The sequence below is a fragment of the Humulus lupulus genome, chromosome X (genome assembly GCF_963169125.1).
Source record: "Humulus lupulus chromosome X, drHumLupu1.1, whole genome shotgun sequence".
Lineage (NCBI taxonomy): Eukaryota > Viridiplantae > Streptophyta > Magnoliopsida > Rosales > Cannabaceae > Humulus > Humulus lupulus.
Window position 1 is genome coordinate 252337159 of NC_084802.1, and position 21464 is coordinate 252358622.

The window sequence follows — 21464 nt, forward strand, 5'->3', positions numbered from 1 at the left end:
TCTGGTCAACGTAACCCATACCCCTATAGGGAACAAGATAGGGTTGTTTCCAATTTTAGGTTAGTTCGGTGTAACCCAAATTAACTCGTCCATCGTCATCCTCATAACCCATATCGTAATATAACCCTGCTTCAATGTGTAGACCACCTATTGGTGTGTCATGACCATAGTTACCTTAAGGGCACGGTTGTTGTTGACAACACTTTAAACTTTAGATCTGCCATTTTTGAGGAGTATAGAACCAACCGTAGGACCTGGCCTTCTCTGCTCCAGGGGGCCTTTGCCCCTAGCTTTAGGAAATACGTAGATGAGTCCAGCCCTGAGGAAGAACCTGAGCCTGAACCTCCTAGATCCCATAAATAGTAGTCTTAGACTCTCCCTCTCCTCCAGTAGTTCCAAGGTCGGAGGTCGTGATAATAGACTCCTCCCCCATCCCGGAGGGTAGGATTTTTATTTATTTTCTTTCTTTGTGTATTTCTACAACCTTATTTGTGAACTAATTCCTTTTTATTCTTTTCAGGCGAAGAGATGGAACAACCTGGAGCTTCCGACCTCTAAACCGCCTTTTAGACAAAGAAAACTGGCTTGGGCCCCATCGTAAAGAGACTTAGGATCTCAAAGAAAACCCCCTCCTGCGGGCAAAACCTCCAAGTCCCCTGCCAAGGGGAAAGACGCGAGCTCAACCCGGGAATCAGTTCCAGTGAGTATTATTACCGTTAGGGTTCCACCTCCTCCTCCTCCTCCTCTGCCTCAATTTGCGCCTCCTCAAGCCCAAGTAATATAAGCTGATCCTCCAACCCCCACCGTTCTAGCCCCCACTGTTTGAATTCCAGTGGATCCCCAAGATCTGGAAAAGATCCCTGAAGCTTTTCGGGGCATCATTTATGAAACGGCGAGCCACATGGTGGGGCACGCCTATAAGGCCATCTCGAGGGATCTAAGGACCATCAAGGAGCGCAACCTAGAGAATGTCTTGGAGTCAGCTATAAGGATGAAACTCACTGTAAGTTATCTTTCCTTGGTGAAAAATTCCTTATTATTGTGATCACAGATATATCTCTGACTTGTTTTGTTATTTTGCAGTCTGTCCTGGCCCAATATCGTAGCATAGCCCGAGCTAGGGCTAGAAATGATGAGCTCCGGGCCAAATTAAACGTCGCCAACATTGCCCTGACAGCTGCTCAAGAAGGCGAGTTGGCTGCCAAAACTGCCTTGGTGGCCGTTCAAAAGAGTGAGCATGATGCTAAGGCCACTCTCACCTCGTCCCAGGAAAGTGAGCAGGCTACGAAGACTACATTGTCTGCCCTCCAAGCTCAAACTGCACAACTTCAGTCCGAGGTTGATGAAGCCAAATCCAAACTGCTCAAGGCTGAGGCCACGGTTAAAGAAGAAAAGGCGGCCTTATTGTCTTCCATGGAAGAGATGTTATATCAGTGCTGGGCCTTCAACCCAGATGGGAACTTTTCCTTCATGGAAACTGAGCTGTGGGATCCGCTCCTTGTAAAATTCAAGGCTCGTCTTTTGCAAGAACCATTAGAGACTGGTGAGGTTTCTGGGGTAGCTGAGGGAGATGGCAAAGAGGTCAACTCGGCTGGGCGAACTGGTGGAGCTCAATGATAGCTTATTTTTTTTGTAATTGTTTAACATTTTTTTTTATTAAATAATTGCCTTCGGGCTCAGTTCGAGGTTCTTCTCCTCGGGATAATTTTATTCGATATATATATCTAACTTTTTATCTATTTATCATTCCTTCACTCTCATGTTTATGACTCCTTAGACTTGTACATTCGAGATTTTAGGAATCGATTTTTAGATCGGAATCGATTTTTTTAGCGCGGTTATATCCAAGTTTTGTGTGTTGATTTGTATCATACCTGTTAGGAATCAGGCCTTGAACCCGATTATATCTGGGGTTTCAAATAATTTAATCTTAGTTTTTGTTAGGTTTATTGATAACTCGAGCTTTTTTTTTAAAAAAAAATAAAAGCCCTTGATATTAAACAAGTTTCCTGACTTTCCAAGTTTTGGACCTGATTGTATCCAAGGTTTTTAAATGATTAAAAATGAGTTCGCGCTAGGTTTATTGACATCTCGAGCTTTTTAAAAAGCTGTCGAATAATCAATTTTCCAAGCTTCTAAGTTTCGCACCTAGTTGTATCCAGGGTTTTAAATAATTTAGACTTAGTTCATGCTAGGTTTACTAACATCTCGAGCTTTTAAAAAGCTGTCGAATAATCAATTTTCCAAGCTTCTAAGTTTTGGACCTGGTTGTATCTAGGGTTTTAAATAATTTAGACTTTTCCAGCGATCTTAATCTGGCCAACCTCGGGTTATATGCCCCCCAAGTAACCAGAATGTAGAAACTTTATCGGTTGCTTTTACAAACATTAATACACGAGCTAACACAACCTTAACAAGAAAAATTATTTACTAATCCATCTATTATTTAATCAAACGTCTTTTATAGATAAGCCTTACATGGATGATGGTACTACTGATAAAAATTTTCAAATGTAAGGCATTCCAGGTTCGTGGGACTATTTCCCCATTCAACCGAGCTATCTTGAAAGTCCCTTCACGCAAAACTTCAACAACCTAATATGGTCCCTCCTAGTTCAGGCCTAAGACACCGTCCTTGGGATCCTTATTCGCCAAAAAGACCCTTCGAAGAACCAGGTCGCCCAACCCAAATCTACACCTCTTGACTTTAGAATTAAAGTAACGAGTGATTTTTTGTTGATAATGAGCGATCTGTAACTGTGATTTCTCTCATTTCTCGTCAACCAGGTCGAGAGATGCGTTAAGTATTTCATCATTCCATTCCTAGATGAATGTCCTTTGTCTGTGAGTGGATACCATGGCTTCAACTGGAAGGACGGCCTCACTTCCAAAAGTTAAGGAGAAAGGGGTATGTCCTGCAGAGTTTCTGTGAGAAGTTTGGTATGCCCAAAGTACTTGCGGGAGTTGTTCGAGCCATAATCCTTTGGCCTCTTCTAATATCTTCTTCAAGCTCGTCTTTAGGGTTTTGTTCACAGCCTCAACCTGTCCATTGGCCTGCGGATATGCTACTGAGGAGAAACTCTTAATAATTTCGTATTTTTCACAAAAATCAGTGAAGAGATCACTGTCAAATTGTGTCCCATTGTCTGACACGATCTTTTTAGGATGCCCAAACCGACATACAATACCCTTCACCTCAAAGTCTAGAACTCTCTTTGAAGTGATGGTTGCTAGAGTTTCGGCTTCTACCCACTTCGTGAAATAGTCGATTGCCACCACCGCGCAACGAACTCCTCCCTTTCCCATAGGCAGGGACCCTATTAGGTCGATTCCCCACACTGCAAATGGCCACGGGGATGAGATCATCATTAGCTCGACTGGAGTAGTTCAGGAAATTATGGTGAAACACTCGCATTTGTCGCATTTCTGAACATACGAGATTGAGTCTTTTGTTAAAGTGGGCCAAAAATAGCCTTGCCTCAGTGTTGACCCAGATTTTGGCCAACTGACACGGAGTCAAAATACGCTTGACGTTGATGAAAACGTTGAAAAGAATGTGATGACGAAAATACTAAAGACACAAGATTTTATAGTGGTTCGGCCCCAGGATATGGTAATAACCTACGTCCACTTGAATTGTTATTGAAATAAGATTCAAAGGGGTGATCAAAGAACTAGGGTTCAATGAGTTTCACTAACCTCTGAAGAAGAAAAATACAATTATTATAGTGTAATCTCTCTCTAATCTCAAATGACCTCTTTTGCTCAAAGGAAAAAGATCGGATCCCCTTCCCTGAGCCCTCTCCTTCTATTTATAAGCTCAGGGAAGATTTACATTGATTTGTTACAGATATTCTTTCCTAAATAATCGGATACTCAGGAAATCATGGGAGATAATTTCGGATTCCATCATAACCGCCTAAGATTTCCTCCGTGTATAATGTGCACACGACCAGGCTGGTCATATGAAAAAACCGATCGCATGATACTGTACGTCTTCCTGGTCGATAGTCGAACACAGATTCTGCCAGGTGTCAGCCACGTGTAATTAATGCCTGCCATGTCATTCACTTATGATTTTAGGGATAACACTCAGTATTTTCAGTGCTAGGTTTTGCCCCCCCCCCCCCCCCCAGCATGATCTCCACAAAAGCCTTCGTACACTTCTTGCAAAATGGTTTTAGCTTCCTCGGGCATAACACATCATAGGAGAGGCAATAAATGACCACATTGGTATAATGTCCCATCCACTATCACATACCTTGGAGCTTGATATAGTATTTTTCTCACATCCTTTCTATCCTCCGATAGCCTTCCTTTCATGAGGTATTCCATTATGGGAGTCATCCAGGTCGGTCTTGTGTCGATCATCTCGACCTCTACCATTTCTTCTATCACGCTTGGACTCTCCAAGAACTCCACTGGTACTACATCCAAGGTCGCAGCTTCTGTGGTGGTGGAAAGCCTTGCCAAAGCGTCATCATTAGAATTTTGCTCGTGAGGTATTTGTTCAACAGTACTGTACTCAACTTCGGATAGCTCTCCCTTCACCCTAGCTAGGTAGGCCGCCATCTTGGTACCTCGAGCTTGATATTCTCCCAACACCTGATTGACCACGAGCTGAGAATCGCTATAGCATTGGACGGCCTTCACTTTGAGCTCCCTTGCCACTCTCAGCCCCACTAATAAGGCCTCATATTCATTTTTGTTGTTAAACGCTTCGAATCTAAATCTCAGAGTTGTATGTAATCAATGCCCTTCTGGGGAGATTAGTATGAACCCAGCTCCCGATCCGTTCTCGTTCGATGATCCATCTACGAATATCTTCCACAACTCCTGCACTGGTTCCTTCAAAAGCTCCTCTTGAAATGCAGTGCATTAAGCCACAAAATCAGCAAGGGCCTGACTTTTGATTGAGGTTCGTGGCATGTACAATATCTCGAATTGGCTAAGCTCGATTGGCCATTTTAAAAGAGGTCCCAACGCTTCAGGTTTTTGCAACACCTACCTTAAAGGTTGGTCGATCATGACGTTAATTGAATGGGACTGGAAATATGGCTAGAGCTTCCTAGAAGCCAATATCAGATAGAATGCTAGCTTTTCTATTAGTGGATACCATGATTCAACTCCGAGAAATCTCTTGCTTATATAATAAACAGGTTTTTTAGCACGGTCTTCTTCTCAAACTAACACGACACTGACTGCATTTTCTGTCACGGCCAAATAAAGGAATAGAGGTTTTCCAGACATAGGCTTAGACAATACTGGGGGCTCGGCCAAGTGCATTTTTAGGTCGAGGAATGCCTGCTTGCATTCCTCAGTCCATTCAAATTTTTTGTTTCCTTTGAGCAAGTTGTAGACCGACAGGCACTTGTCAGTGGATTTTGAAATAAAACAATTCAAAGATGCCACCTTTCCAGTCAGGCTTTGAACTTCTTTGCGCGACCTAGGCAAGGGCATTTCTAAAAATGACCTAATTTTATCAGGATTCGCTTCTATCCCCCTCGTATTGACTATGAATCCCATAAATTTTCTCGATGATACTCTGAAAGTACACTTTTGGGGGTTCAACCTTATGTCATACTTCCTCAAAATTTCAAAACATTCTTTCAGATCAGATACATGGTTGTCGGCAGTCTTGGAGTTGACAAGAATATCATCGACATACACTTCCATATTTCTCCCGATCTGATTAGCAAACATTTTGTTGACTATCTGCTGATATGTAGCTCCGGCATTCTTCAGCCCAAAGGGCATGACCTTATAACAATATACGTTTGTTGGGACTAGTATGCTCCTAGTCTACGGGATTCATTGCGATCTAGTTCTACCTAGAATACGCATCCATGAAGGACATGAGCTCGTGACCTGCCGTGGCATCTACCAACTGATCAATCCTTGGTAATGGAAAGCAATCCTTTGGGCAAGCTTTGTTCAGGTCGGAGAAATCAATGCAGGCCCTCCATTTTTTGTTTGGCTTTGGGACCAGGACGAGATTGGCAACCCAAATTGGGTATTTTTCTTCACGAATGAGCCCACATTTTAACAGTCGAGCTACTTCTTCCTCAAGTGCTTCAACTCGGGCTATTCCCAAACGTCTCTGTTTTTGGGATTTAGCAGGCATGTTCTTATCCAAATTTAAAGTGTGCACGATCACACTCGGGCTTATTCCCACCATGTCTTCATGTGACCAGGCGAAAACATCCAGATTCTCTTGTAAGAAATTAACCAGCTCCTTCTTCCTTTTATCATCAAGACTTTTTCCAATCTTAACGACTCTCGAAGCTTCTTTGGGATCAATTTTTACTTCCTCAAGCTCCTCAATAGCTTGGAGCTCTAACCTGTCTTCGCCCATTCATGGGTCAATGTCTTCACGTGAGGCAACGTCACTATCCTCTGCTTGCTGAGGTTCTTCCGTCCCATAAGTACCTTCTACTCCCTGGGATTCCTCACCTCCGTCACTTATGACCATAGCTTGCTGCCCGGGATGTGATTTTCCCTTCATAGAAACGCTATAGCATTCTCTGGCAGCGAACTGATCACCTCTAACATTGCATATTCCATAGCTGAGGGGAATTTTATTACTAGGTGGCGGATAGAAGTTATGGCTTCAAATGCCATTAGCGCAGGTCGGCCCAAAATTGCGTTGTACACAGCTGGACAATCAATCACCATAAACTCAAGTAACTTGGAGACAGTTCGTGAGTCTTCTCCCAATGTTACCACTAATTCGATCATCTCGATGGTTGTTGATCCTTCGCCAGAAAATTCGTACAAAGTCATTGAGGTCGCCTTCAGTTCTATGACAGACAACCCCATTTTTTCCAAGGTGGACCTAAATAGTAGATTCACAGAACTCCCATTATCTACCAGTGTTCTCCGTACCCTCTGGTTAGCGAGCTGAACGATTATGACCAAGGGATCATTATGTGGGAATTGGACGTGGCTAGCATCCTCTTCTGTAAAAATGATTGATTGTTTTTCCAATCGCTGTTGTTTTGATAACCGCTATTCTAGGACGAATTCCACTCCGTTGTGGGATTTCAGTTCGTTAATATACCTCTTCTGGGCTCCTCTGCTCGTGCCTACCGAATGAGGTCCTCCCGAAATGGTGGTTATATCTCCTCCTATTATCGGAGGAGGATCGACCTGATTCGTTTGAGCTCCGGTTTGATTGATTGGAGCTTCGGGAGCTGACGGAGGGTTTTGTCCAGCGAGCTGATTAGGGACCACCCGATTTCGGGCGTACTTGGCCAAGGGAGCTTCTCTAATAAGAGTTCCAATCTCATTCTTCAACTGTCGACAGTCATCAGTGTTATGACCAATATCATTATGAAATCAGTAGAACTTTGAAGGATCTCTCTTCGCTCTTTGATTTTTCAACATTTCTGGTTTTTTCCATGGAAGGCGAGTAGAATTTTCTAGGAAAATGCGCTCCCTAGTATCCATGAGGTCGGTATAAGTGGCGTAAACAGGCTTGAATTTCTCCCCAGATTTATTTTTCTTTGTTCCGCTCTGGTCGCCCTCACCATTTCCCTTCCTTTTGTTACTCCCCCCTTGGTTATTCTGGGTAACGGTTTGAGCCGTAGCTGCAACGTCCGTTACCGCTCCAACGGGCTGGACAGGGATCTGGCTGGTTCCTACGATGGAAGCTCGCATCTCTTCTAGGTTAATCCATCTTTGAGCTCGTGCCAAGAACTCGTCCACACTATTAACTCCTTTTCTCTGTAATTCTTGCCACAGATCGCCTCCAACTAGGATTCCCTTCCTCATTGCCATAAGCTTGGAGCTGTCATCGCATCTTTAGCTCGTGCAGAGACATTGGCAAACCTACTTAAGTATGCCTTCAATGTTTCGCCAGGTTGCTGCTATACATTGGCTAATGAATCAGCCTTAACTCGAGCTGTCTAGGAAGCCTGAAATGCTTTATTGAAATCAGAAGAAAACTTCTTCCATGAGCTTATAGAATGCCTCTTGTACTGTTTAAACCACTGCCTAACTGGCCCAATCAGAGTTGAAGGGAATTAAAGGCACCTTAGATCGAGTCTGACATTGCGGGCCATCATCATGGTGTTAAACATCCCGAGGTGATCTGATGGATCTCCATCTCCGTCAAACTTGGACAGGTGTGGCATTCTGAAGCCCATCAGATATGTAGTCGCCGCAATATTTGGAGCTAAAGGCTTGAGCTCATCCTCTGAGTCACAATCTTCTTTATCTTTTCCAGATAAAAGCTTCTTCATTTGCTCTTCCTTCTGAGCTAGCTTCTCGAGAGTTTGGTCTCTGGCCCCTAGGTTATCTGCGGGCTGTTCAACAGCTCCCATCCTATCGTACGCGTTTGATGGGTTATTGTCCCTCCAAGCTCGAGCTTGGTTCGGTGGGACATTCCCATTATCACGTACTATGGAAGGACCTCCCTCTCGACGAGTATAACTAACATCCTCATCCCGAGCTGAGTTTCTTCTCTGTGAATTTAGATGATCACGTAGATCAGGCTGTGAATCGTATCAAGGGCTTTGGGACAAACTCAGATGGTTTCTCAAATCGCCTTCTGACCTACCACTTCGATGACTTTTGTCCAATAACTTCCATTTACGAAGCTTACAACTCATGGTTGAGGCTGAGGATCTGGATTTTCGACATGTGTCTGTGGGACATAGGTATGGGCAGACGGATGAGGATTTCTCCTGGTGTCTCCATAAGCAGGAATGTTTCGTGTAGGACGAGGTGGTGTCAAATGTCTTATGGGTGACGGGGGATGCCTAACTGGTGAGGCAATCCTTTTCCCATCAGGGCGAACTAAATTAGCATGCCTTTGTTCTGTCCCATTATTCCTAGCTCTCTGTGCCTGACGATCCGATCGTGACGTAGGAGGGTTTGCTGGAACATTCTGTCTCTATGAGCCTATCCCAGCCCCTCCTCGTGGGTTGCTATGGACATTCATAGGTGCTTGTGAAGGAGGCACCGAACTTGGGGTTGCGGTTCTAACTAATCGGCTGATATGCTGATGACCCCTACGAGGGCCACTGGGATGGGCATTCTGGCGGTCTCGCCCTGTAGGCACAGAACTTTGGGTGGTCATTCTAATTGATCGACTCGGTTTGGATCGGTCATTCCTGTGGGACTTGTGAGACCCACTTTGCCTCTTTCCGACATTAACGTCGGTTGCGAGATGGGGTAATCGAGCCAAAACCTCCTCAATTTGCATGTTTGCCTAAGCGAGATGGCTTCTTAACTGCATATTTTCCAACTCAACAACAACTAAGTAGTCTAGGTTTGGATTCGGTGGTAATGACGTCGAACTCCCAGTCTCGCCATGACCAGCTGGTTGTTTTCCTGGATGTTATTGGACTTCAAGGCCATGTGCGTTTGAAACAGTGGTATGATGAGCCTCCTGCCCACCAGGCTGTTCTGTCTCATTGTCGTGCATCGAGTGAGTGAGCACCATGATGGGATTCGACTGGGATTTTGATGAAGTGCTAATTTTGCTCTCAATGAAAGCACTAAACGGTCGACGCGATTTTTCGCCAACAGTGTATTAAGAAATAGTATGATAGATTAGTGCTTAGTATAAACTGTAATGAAAAAATGAAATGAATTCACAAGAACCCAAATATTTTACGTGGTTTAGTGGTTAAAATTCACCTAGTCCACGAGTCTATATTATTGTTGTTTCAATCTCTATTTTGGCAGAGATTTTAGTATTACAGAATAATCGGTCCCTTTTCCTGTCCAATATTCTCAGTATTTATAGAGAAATTCCATGGACAGGTTTGGGTAATCGCATGAGTCAATTACGCATATACATATTTATTACATTTAATACATATATTTTCCATTTATAATGGGATATGATTTGATCATACACTAAATGTTCTCCTAATATTTGGGACATTAAATATGACAACCTAGTCATAAATAACCGTATAATGGGATTCCGAATCACCAGGGATCCTTGAGTATGCAATACATTCAAGTTAGCACGAGCTGAACACCTCCTCCAAGCTCGTATTTCGAATGTCGTTTGAATATTATGAGCTCACACTTCACCACCTTCGTGTTTGTAGCTCGGGTTAAACCAGGACGCCTAACACCACATGTGCCCATGTGAAACTGGAGTTGCATACGTGGATAACAAGCAGATATCATTCCCTTGGTTATTTCTCCGTATATTTATTTGTCAGGTGTACCCAAACTAAGTGAATGACTCGAGCAAAAATTAGGGTACAACATTGTGCATTCCCACACCGCCTGGGGAAGGTTAAGTATGATGATTCTAAGACTATGTAGGTACGGGACTACACAATTGAAGAGGGCTTAAATGGATTGATGGGTACTACCTATGCCAACAAGATGCATCTTTTTTTCGGTAGCCCATCACTTGAGAACTCCAAAGTTAAGCGTGCTTGACCTGGAGTAATCTAATGATGGGTGACCTCCTGGGAAGTTTTCCCAGGAAGCGTGCGAGTGAGGACAAAGCACACTGGAAATACTCGTGTTGGTTTGTAGGGTCATTCTTCATTCAAGGAAGCATCCATAGTGATGTGGGGTGTTACAACGACTTTGATTATAGCCACAACCACGTCCACGACTTTGATTATGGCCACAACCACGACCACGACTATTATTGTTAGATATTGTAGCATTCGCTTCAGGGAGTGGGGCAGACCCAGTTGGGCGAGATTCATGATTTTTCATCAAAAGTTCATTATTTTGTTCTGCTACTAGAAGACATGAAATCAATTCTGAATATTTTTTAAAATTTTGTTCTCTATATTGCTGATGCAGGAGCACATTTGAGGCATGAAAAGTAGTATATGTTTTTTCTAACATTTCATAGTCAGTAAATTTTTCTCCACACAAAAGTAACTTAGAAGTGATATTAAACATTGCAGAGTTATAATCACTTACTGATTTGAAATCTTGCAACCTCAGGTGCAACCATTCATTCTTAGCATTTGGCAGTATGACAGTTTTCTGATGGTTATATATTTCTTTCAAATTTTTCCAAAGAGTAAGAGGATCTTTTATCGTTAAATATTCAGAATTTAACCCCTCATGGAGATGATGGCGGAGGAAAATCATAGCTTTGGCCTTATTCTGTTTTGTTTCAGTATTTTGATCTTTGATGGTGTCTCCAAGACCCATAACATCTAAGTGGATTTCAGCATCAAGAATCCACGATAAATAATTTCTTCCGGAAATATCAAGTGCCACAAAGTCGAGCTTTGCAAGATTTGTCATGAAGAAAACTTGGTAAGAGACTCGTGCTGATAACGTATTATAAAATAATATAATCTAGAGAAAGAAATAGAACAAGAGATGAGACAGAGTAAAAGAGAGAAATTTTTGAATATTTTATTTCAATGGGGTGATCTCGTATTTATCAAATATGTGAGCCATAGATTAGGAAACTAAAGAAAATGAATAGTAATTATAATTAATGGTAATTAATTAAAATGATTTAGACATCCATATATATCTATTATTTATGACAATTTTGGTTTATTAAGTGGTTTTAGGAAAAATTGTAATGATACCGATTGATTCAAGTGTAAAATTTGATTTGATTGTATCATATCTATTATATATATGATAATAAGTTATTGAATTTGGTTATATTAATTTTTTTCCATAACAATGTTGCAATTTTAATTCTCTTCTATTAGTATAGATGTGTAAAATCCCAAAAAGTAAACTCACTAATTAGTAAAACAAAATAGTGTATTTTGGTGTTATTGAAATCATAATAATATAAATGGGTATTTATACAAAAACAAATAAGAGTAATATCTTCAAATGTACGCCTTAAATATAAATATATAGTAGTCTTCTCTAAAATTTTAAAGCACAAATTGCTCCCCTTCATTAGAATAAGGTGCATATATAAATATATGGTTCTTGGGGAATACCGATTAGTATACCTTATCTTTATCATTTTGTATTTTGAATTTCATTCCCTTATAAACATAATTAAAAATAAAACTCTTAAAAATGATTCTTTATTTATTTTTAATATATTAAATGTAATTATTATCGTGTTTTAATATAAAAATATGTATTTTACTAAAAAAAAATAGTACTGTTATCGAATAAATTTCTTATTTATTTTTATTTACATAAAAAACAGATATGGTAAAAATAAAAATAAAATGCAAATAATGAAATTTATAAATAAAAATTTGAAAATTCTTCGTAGGTTTTTGACACAAGTAATTATTAAAAGGTAAAAAATACTAGTAACTTACTACTAATATGTAGGAGATTTACTTAGGCCAAATTCTCACTTAGGGCGGTTGTGTCATGTTCTTGGAATGTGTTGATTGGCACAAAATCATTTTTCATATCATATCATCATAATAAAAAAAAAAGCATGAGTTTGGGATGATGATTAATGTTGTTACGTCATATAAATTTAATTAAGGAAACAATTGACTATAATTCGGTATATATCTATATGAATGTATTATTGAACCTATTAATAATGGTTTTTTTATTTAACAAAAAAAAAAACTGAGTCCAGGCTACAGCAAAAAAGGCATATTTGTTATAAATATTTAGTTGCCACGTAATCAAATGTCTCAAAAATGTCATTTAAGTGTGTTTTTGTAAAAGGACTAGATGGTGCAATATTGGCGTAATAATGTTAGTGCTATAAATTGTTGTCGTCTGTGGTAGTGGTGACAGGTAGTCTAGTGTTATTAAAGTGAGATTCGAATTGGTGAGGTACAGATCACATTTTCATTGGTAAAAATTGAATTTTGTTACAACACTTTGAAATTAATGTTTCACTATTTCTTCTCTTTCTTTACCAATCTCATAAGATAACACTCTTTTATTTCTTTTTCTGCAATAGGATCATTAGCACGTTAGTTCTTTGAATCAAAGCTTCTTTTTTCGAAAAGAAGCTCTTATAGTCAAGTGAATTTGTCTCACAATATATCATACCATCTTAAATGTAAATATTATAGCCACTACAATATTTGAGTCAGAATATAATACAAATGTTCAATTTAACGCAAAATTAAATTTGTTTACGCCATTATACATATTCTAAATGCTATTTTGATCCATTTTAAAACGTATATATATATGCTATATTTTAAATTTTACAATTTGATTTCGCATTTGAAGATAGCAAAAATAATGTATCGATTAGGTATTAAGAAATGTATAAAAATCATTAGGCATTGAAAGTATGAACTTTAATAATCAAAGTTAATTGAATGATAAAATTTAGTTGATACAAAATATAATGATTAATAAAATTAATTTTATAAGAATTTTCAAGGTGTCCAACATCACATCAGATAATAAAAAAGTGCAATTGAATTTAAAATTAAATCTTAATTATTATAATATTGTAAGTGATATTGAACGCTCTAAATCAAACATTAAATTGTATAATAACACTTAATAATTACACATAAACATGTAAAGATGTATGTTTTTTTTAATAAGTTGTAAGTCTTTCTGGCATTATTCATATACTCATGTTAAATTTAAGACAAATAATTTAGTAAATTTTTTTAAATTTAAAATATATATGTGCTATTAAATAAAATGAAATTCCAATGAAAAATTTGAGCTTCCATGCATCCTAATACACAATAATTAAAAAATATGTCGGGTTTGATAATTTTTTTTAAAAATGATCTCCCTCCCATTTTCACTTATCATTTTTCTCTTATTTTTCCTCCTCGTTACCCACAGTGGCAGAGCATAATAGCACGCCACCCGTCAGGATAAAAAAAATCCATAGCAGTTGTGAACCCGATGAACTCAATGTCATTTGCCCACCATTGCCATTCCCCATACATACATCAATTTTTTTTAATGTTTTTAATGATTCTAAACTTAAACTTACGAAAAGATTCACTTGAAACAATAATTTATATAGGAAATTACATGTTTATGGCTTTTTTTTAATAAGTTTGAAAAAAAATTCAAAAAATCATATTTTATGGCTGTTTTTTAGGAATTTCAAATTTATGGATTTAATTTCTCATATTTTTGTATAATAATCAGCTTATACCATAGTTTTACTCTTAATTAAGTTTATTTAAATTAGGAAGTTATTTTAGTCATTTTAGTATTTTTTATTTGATTATTTTTATATCAGTTTTATTATACACTATTAGTTTAGTATTTTAAAAATGGAAAATAATCTATTTTATTATTTTTATATTATTTAATCTTTATTTTTCGTAATATAATATTAAAATTCAAAATCACAAATGCATTTTCAGTTTTCTTCTCTTCTCTTTGATGTCTTCTTTCTCTTTCCTCTTTCACCGAACCTTTTTGGAGAGTGCCTCTTATTCACATGTCTGGCCTTCAACTCAAATTATTTCATTATTTATTATCGTTTTTTATTATTGTACTATTTTTTTACTATATTTAAAAATAAACAAATCAATTTTTTTTGTTCCAGCTTTTTCTTCTACGTTTTGTTAAAGATCGTGTCTATTTTTTTCTTTGTCTGGATTAAGTAACTGATTCACATTTTCATATATATATATATTTAAATTTGGATGTTCCCATCAAGGTAACTGGTTACTTATTCACGTTTTCATATGTAATTTTTTTTTCTTTACAAATTTCGATGTTCCTATCAGGGTTACTTGTTACCCATTCAATTTTTCATATTTAATTTTTTTTCCATATTTGGATGTTCTTACTAGGGTAATCGGTTACCATTCAAATTTTCATCAGATTTTTTTTTTAACTGGTTACCAATTCACGTTTTCATATCTATTTTTTTTATTTCCAAATTTTGATGTTCCCATCAGGGTTACTGGTTACCCAATTAAGATTTCATATCTATTCTCTTTCAAAAAAAAAAAATTCATATCTGTTTTTTTTTCTAGATTTGGATTTTTCAACTAGGGTAACCAATTACCTATTTACGTTTTCATATCAGATTCTTTTTTCTATATTTGAATGTTCTCATTAGGGTATCTGATTACCCATTCACGTTTTTATATCTAATTTTTTTCTTTCCAAATTTGATGTTCCTATCAGGGTTACTTTAAAAAGAAAAGGCTGAAAAAAATTGATTTGAATTTTTCTACATATAGTAGAAAAAACACTTAAAAAAAAGTATAATAATAAATAATAAAATAGTAAAATAATTATGTAATTTTAAACTATATGTGGAAAGAAAAGAAAAGAAAAAGAAAATGGAAGGAGAAAAGAATAAGTAGAAAAAAGAAGAAGAAACGAAAGGAAAAAAATAAAAATAAAAAGAAAAGAAAAAAATGAAAGAAAATATAAAAAAAAAAACAAATGATGAAAGGAAAAAAAATATATAAAAGAAACGGAGGAAAGAAAACTGAATAAATAAAAAATAAACAAATGATGAAACAAAAAAAAGAAGGAAAAAAAAAAGAAAGAAAAACAATGAAGGGAAAAAATGGTAGAAAAAAAAAGATGGAAAAAAATGAAAAAATATAAGAAAGAAAAAAAGCTGGAAAAATAATTAAAAAATAAAGGAAAAAAATAAAAAATTGAAAGAAAAAAATAAAACTACCCCTAAAATCAAAGAAAACATCAATAGAAATATGACATAATTATATATATTTTTAAAATTTATGGGAAAGAAACTCCTATAATTATGAACGTCCATACCAAAAAAGTCATTAAAATGTAGAAAAGTTAAATGTCCATATTTTTGTAGATCAACCTAAAAAGTCATAAATATTAAAAAAAATCCCTAATTTATATGTTTTGAACACTTGTGTGCATGATTTTCTGGATTTTGTTCGCAATTTTAGTTTTTAAGATCTGAAAATCTAAAATTTATAGAATTTTGAAAAAATTTGATGCAATTCGATGGTTCCATCAAAAATTGATTTGTGAAAGCTAAATTCAATGCAAAATCGATAGTTCTATCAAAACATGACTTTTGAAGACAAATGTGATGTAAAATCGATTCAAGATCAATGGTGCAAGCAAAATTTGATTTTGGAGATAATTTTTATGCAAGCTCTATGTCAATCAATGCAAAAACATGAATTTAGTAGGAAAAATAAGGTTTTCTAGAGGAAATAGTGGCCAAACCACCTTTGAGCGTTTGGCTTGTGTAGATCTCATAAAAATAACAAAATAAAAAAAAAAATCACCTCAAACAGAAAATCGAGCGAAAAGTTATGACTTCAAAAATTTTATCAAATGTTATGGAAAATTTAACCACATACATAAGGAACCATCAAATTGCATCAATTCTGACTTCTAAAATTAAGTTTTGATATAACCATTGGATTGGCATCGCGTTGTCTATCTCGAACTCTGAAACTACCCTTCTATCATTTCTCCGGCACCGGAAGCAGAACTACCTGACCGTATCACAAACAAAATAAGAAAATTGTGCACAAAAGTGTTTGAGACATAAATTAGTATATTTAAGTAAAGATTTTTGTGGATTTTAGATTTGGATTGGATTTTAAATCATTATAAAAAATTGATGGGTGCTTCGATGATGAGGGGAGATGGAGGCATCAATGGGAGTGACATCGTTAATGACGCTGGCAGCATTGAGGAGGTGCTCTATCATGGTGGGGAGGTGGTGCCATGTGACCGTCAATAGAGGAGAAACCAAGAGAGGGACCCGAGAGAGGAGAAAATTTGTGGGAGAAGTATTTTAGTCATAGGCGATGTTAATGGCTTTAGCAACGTTGAGGCAGCGTTAATGGCTTTAGTAACGTTGAGGAGGTGCTCTATCGTGGAAAGGGTATTCTAGTCCGAATTGAAATTTGGAGCATTCTTTTTCAAATAATTATTAAAACTAGCATGTTTTTTCATTGGTGGGTATTATTAAGCATGGAAGCTAAAATTTCCCATTCCAATTTATAGTATTGTTTATAAATATAGATAAATGCAAACTCACGCACGCTTAGCTAGCTATATTAGGCAAAAACAGGTGGTAAAGGATATGAAATGAACGAAGTGATGGCTTAGGTTTCTGCACAAATAAAAATAAAATATAACTATTAGGTCACATGCCATATTTAAAGACTTATGGAGCTAAAAATATCAGCTGTACAAGGCGAGATGATTTTGCTTCTACTTCCAAGACTAAAAACACACAAAAACGCACTCTTTTCCTATTGGGTGGCTAATCAAACACTTTCATGCTGCACCACCTACAATTACACAACAGAGAGGCCGACATGTATATATGGATGGATATTGGGGAGTTGGAGTTGTAAACTTCAAACCAACTTTCCCAAATCAATGGATTCAGTTTATAGAAATCTCATCCTATGAAATATCCGCCTAACTCTTTTGCTGGACTCAGGATTCAGCTTGTTTTGAGTCATTTTCAGCCACTATAGATGACGAGGATTGCTGCTCAGTCGCAGAAGAAGTGGGTTGTGTCAGTTTCTTGAATTGCACCAAGATCATGGTCATGTTGTCGCACCCCTCACCATTGGCTGTTGATGGTGCCAATGCCAAGCACCTGTCAAGCACTTTCTCACACACCGCAGAGAGCTTGCTTTCCTGCATTCATTTACAGATATGGCATCAAATAAAGCCAGGTAAGTAATATTTACATACATATTAAAAGAATTCATTCACATTTGAAATATTAAGAGTCTTAAATTGGTTTAATAGAAAGTAGATTGTCCGGTTTCTGAGATTTTAATCTTATTTTTCAGAGGTCAGTTTAAGAAAGAGTTACATCTCGGTTGCATTTTATAATGCACGGCAAAAAAATATAAAATTTAAAATTATATGCTTGTGCTGGTAATCACCACTCAATTCTTTCTATACACCATCTTAAAATAACAGAGAGAAGAGTTGAGTATATACTAAATATCAATCAAACTTGGTTTCTATGCTGAGAAAGTTCTGCATTCTAGAATAACGTACCGACTGTAGCTGTTCATGAATAAAATCTACGAGTTGCTGGCTTGACAAGCAATCCCTGGAAGCAATTAACAAAAACACTATTTATCCTTATTGATGATACTGTAAAACAATTTGCCATGTTACAGGTATATAGTCTACTCAAATAATAGTGCGATGACTATTAAAATCATTAATGTCAGTATTCTTGAAACTCAACTTCAAGATCATTTCTTCTCATATTAATGTAAGCATCAATTGTTTATTAAATGATTTCAGAACTTCCAAAATAGCCAACAGAGAGACACCATCAAACTTAAAACTTCAAAATCTGGCTCAAAGTTCTCTTAGAGTGTGAGACTAAAGCTAAATTTAAAGAAAGAGAAAATAGCACACACCAGATGCCATCACAGGCAAGCACTAGGAATTCATCATCATCGCAGAGCTCAACCTAACTCAACATAAAAATATATATATATTAAAACCAGAGGAAAGATTTCATAAAGAACATATTTGATCAAACAGTGCACATATATACATACTGTGTTTATTTCTGGACTGGCAGTTACAATTTGCTTTTCAGCAGGCAAAAATTTGTTCTGCTTGAATTCCATGTCCCCTGAAGTTTATAAAGAAAATTGTTGACAGATAAGAGAAATCAAATCCCTTGATTTGATTGTAGCTGCCATTGTATTAGTTTCCTAATTTATAGGATTTGTAGTTAATTAGATTTATTCTGTAATTAAGGGCATAGGTTGTATAAAACCCTATATATGCATAATGTTTGTATACAGAAAAAATAGAAGAAATATACAAATTTCTCTCCCCAATTTCTTTAAAAATAATCAGAGCATGAAGACCAAAGGAAGCATATGCTTCTACTGCAACATATATCTACAGGCAGGGGGGATTTGTGGCCACTTTACATAAATACGCAAGCATGCATGTATATGCCTTGAGTGGCATGCTGATGCGTACCTATAGCTCTTGCGAGATTTAAAGAGCCATTAACCCGACCTGCATGGATGAAACCACCAGCTTTCAGAATTCTTTCCTTCTCAACCTCTAGATCTGGTTTGTGATCTCTAGATAAATTGTATGCCTGAAATTGAGAAACCAGAATAAGAAACAAGAGGAAATGGTTTTTTCTTTTTTCCTTTAAATTAAAAAAGAAAATGAATCATGTCAATCTAAGTGTCTAGACTCTACATTATGAACATTAATTTGATAAACGCAGGTAATATATACATAGGAGAAAAGAAATTAAGGACATGATTGTGATTTTGATTAGCTTTGCTCTAGGGAGAGTTGAGGTCTCTCGAATACCTTGTTCTAGTGTGTTCTTATCATTTTTTTTATTTAGAGACATTCGAGATCCGCCTAGTTCCTTCTAGTGTCTTCTACCTCCATTTTCTCATTAGCTTTGGGTATATCAAGTGGTATTGAAGCCGACGATCTCTGAAGGTGATAGCATGCTTCCAACAGTCTTGACACGACAATGTTGAAATTGGATAAAGGAGGGGAAGCCATCAATTGAATTGTACGGATCGAGTGATAATTTTTTCCACAGAAAATAACAGAGACAACAAAAGTTGCGTTAGCACACATTTGATGACTAGCAAAACACTCCATTTGGTATGGAGAGATAGCTTGGGTGGAACTAAGGAGTTTGGTGCAACGTGATGTGGCAAAAATTATTGGTGATGATTCAGATGTACAACTGCAACAATGGAGACCAAACTCATTGAGATGACAAGCATGGGCGACGCATGATGGCAAGAGTTGTAGAGGAGAAGGCACGACAAACTTAGTAGCTGGCGTTGTCGCTGTAGATTTGATCCTAGCATCAGCAACGACAACGACAAAGTTGTCCAAGAAAGTTAGGGTGTTCAACGAGTTTCCAAACGCCGGTGTTTGTAACCTTGAAGAGGGAAGTAGGACCCAAGAGACCCATAAGAGACTTCATGGTTGTGGTCCAAACCCCAACCTAATGGGCAAAAGTATTAGGCCCATTGATTGGGACAAGGTTCACAATCTCACATGTTACTTATTTCGATTCTAGAAAGAGGAAACACTCCTCTCCAAGGACCTGCATTTTCTTTCAATCAGTCAGGCATTCATGGTTCCTTTCTTTCAATCACGGTGCTCTCAGTCGATTTTGAGGTTTTGTCGACATTGGTGGGGATTTTGTCTAACGAAGTCAACTTTGTTGGGTTGGTCAACACCATGAACGAAAGATGTGGGTTTTGCTTGCCAAGTGTATCTGATTTGTTTGCTGACTCTCAAATGCAAAATAACAGTGAAAGTTGGGATTATGATAGATGACAACAACAGACGAACTTTAAGGTCAGACAACCTCCTAACATCGCAAACCCAGAGTTCGATGCCACAGTTGGACCTATATCTCATTCCTCACGGCTCCGTATTTATTTAGTTCTTGGTGAATGACAACATTGATTCATCTATGATGGGTGTGCCATCCAACCACAGCAAAGATTTTAGCATTTGGAGTGGGCGTAATGGCATGGTTTACCAATTTGATAATTTTTGGGGAGTTTACTCAATGACCAAGTTAAGAATCTTGGGAATCCTACAAGATCCATTGGTTATTTTTTTCAGAACTTCAGAGTTAGAATCCTTCTTAGAGGTCCACTAGAGACTAGAAATTGTTGATTTCATCATACATGGACAGTGTGGCCATAATTGTACTAGATTCATACATACTTTTTGATGATCATATGATGCTATGGAGCTTCTTGAGTTAGGTGGACATGAATTTTCACTTGACAACTCTAAATATAGCCTATAGGTCAATGAGGCAGTTGAAGAAACAACATTATTGAATTGGTTTTTTGACAAAAGTTGACCTACTATTTATGTCACAGAGAAAATATTGTAATCTTGACATTATCCAGCATGCAAAATATTTCAATCAAATTGATTTATTCTTCACCTTAATGATACGGTGAAACTCGGGTGACTGGTAATGATACTCTATAACAGACATCTATAGAGGGGTAAGGTGGGGGATTGAGAGAATAAATGTAGCATAGGGGTACATGGGAAGTTGTAGTAATAGGGGTAGTGTATATATATAAATATGTATAATTATACATATACATATAAAGAAAAAAAAAAGAATAAGGGCATGTCGATTGTGATTATGTACAAGCTTTGCACTAGGGAAAGTTTGAGGTCTCTTGAATACTATTGACAGAAAGGAAATCATGTGTATATCAGCTAGCTATATATTTAGTTTCCATAATAATCAATCAATTTCTATCAATCTTAAACATTTCTATATGGTACCAGAGCCATAGGCTCTTCCTTTTCTCCTTCTCAAAAAGAAAAAATAAATTCAGGCTCCGGTTGTCTTCTCCGGCACCGGCGCCGGTAGGCTCTATCCCCTTCCTAACAATTGACCAGGAGCCTATTTCACATCCAGTTAGTTGTCGCATCTTCGAACATCCAGAAGCCTTCACACGTCTAACGTTCTTAGTCCAAGTCGCAGTCGCACAGTTCTGGTTGCGGCACCGTCTCTGGCGATCTCAATGGCTCTGTCATCTTTTGTCTCTCTACCAAACAGCTCAACCAGAGGGCAAGGCTCTTCTCTT

The 21464-nt window shown here is 37.3% G+C and overlaps 1 protein-coding gene across 1 annotated transcript in view; it reads right to left on the reverse strand.

Annotated features, from left to right (window-relative positions):
• Positions 1-16960: 16960 nt before the first annotated feature.
• Positions 16961-21464, reverse strand: part of LOC133805258 (probable protein phosphatase 2C 60) — a 40015-nt gene continuing 35511 nt past the window's right edge. The window contains exons 7-11 of the mRNA XM_062243390.1: positions 18829-18952; positions 18393-18469; positions 18249-18301; positions 17875-17929; positions 16961-17502 (exon numbers count right to left, since the gene is read on the reverse strand). Coding sequence (XP_062099374.1) covers positions 17296-17502; positions 17875-17929; positions 18249-18301; positions 18393-18469; positions 18829-18952 — 516 coding nt within the window. The 3' untranslated portion in view covers positions 16961-17295. The remainder of the gene's footprint in view (positions 17503-17874; positions 17930-18248; positions 18302-18392; positions 18470-18828; positions 18953-21464) is intronic.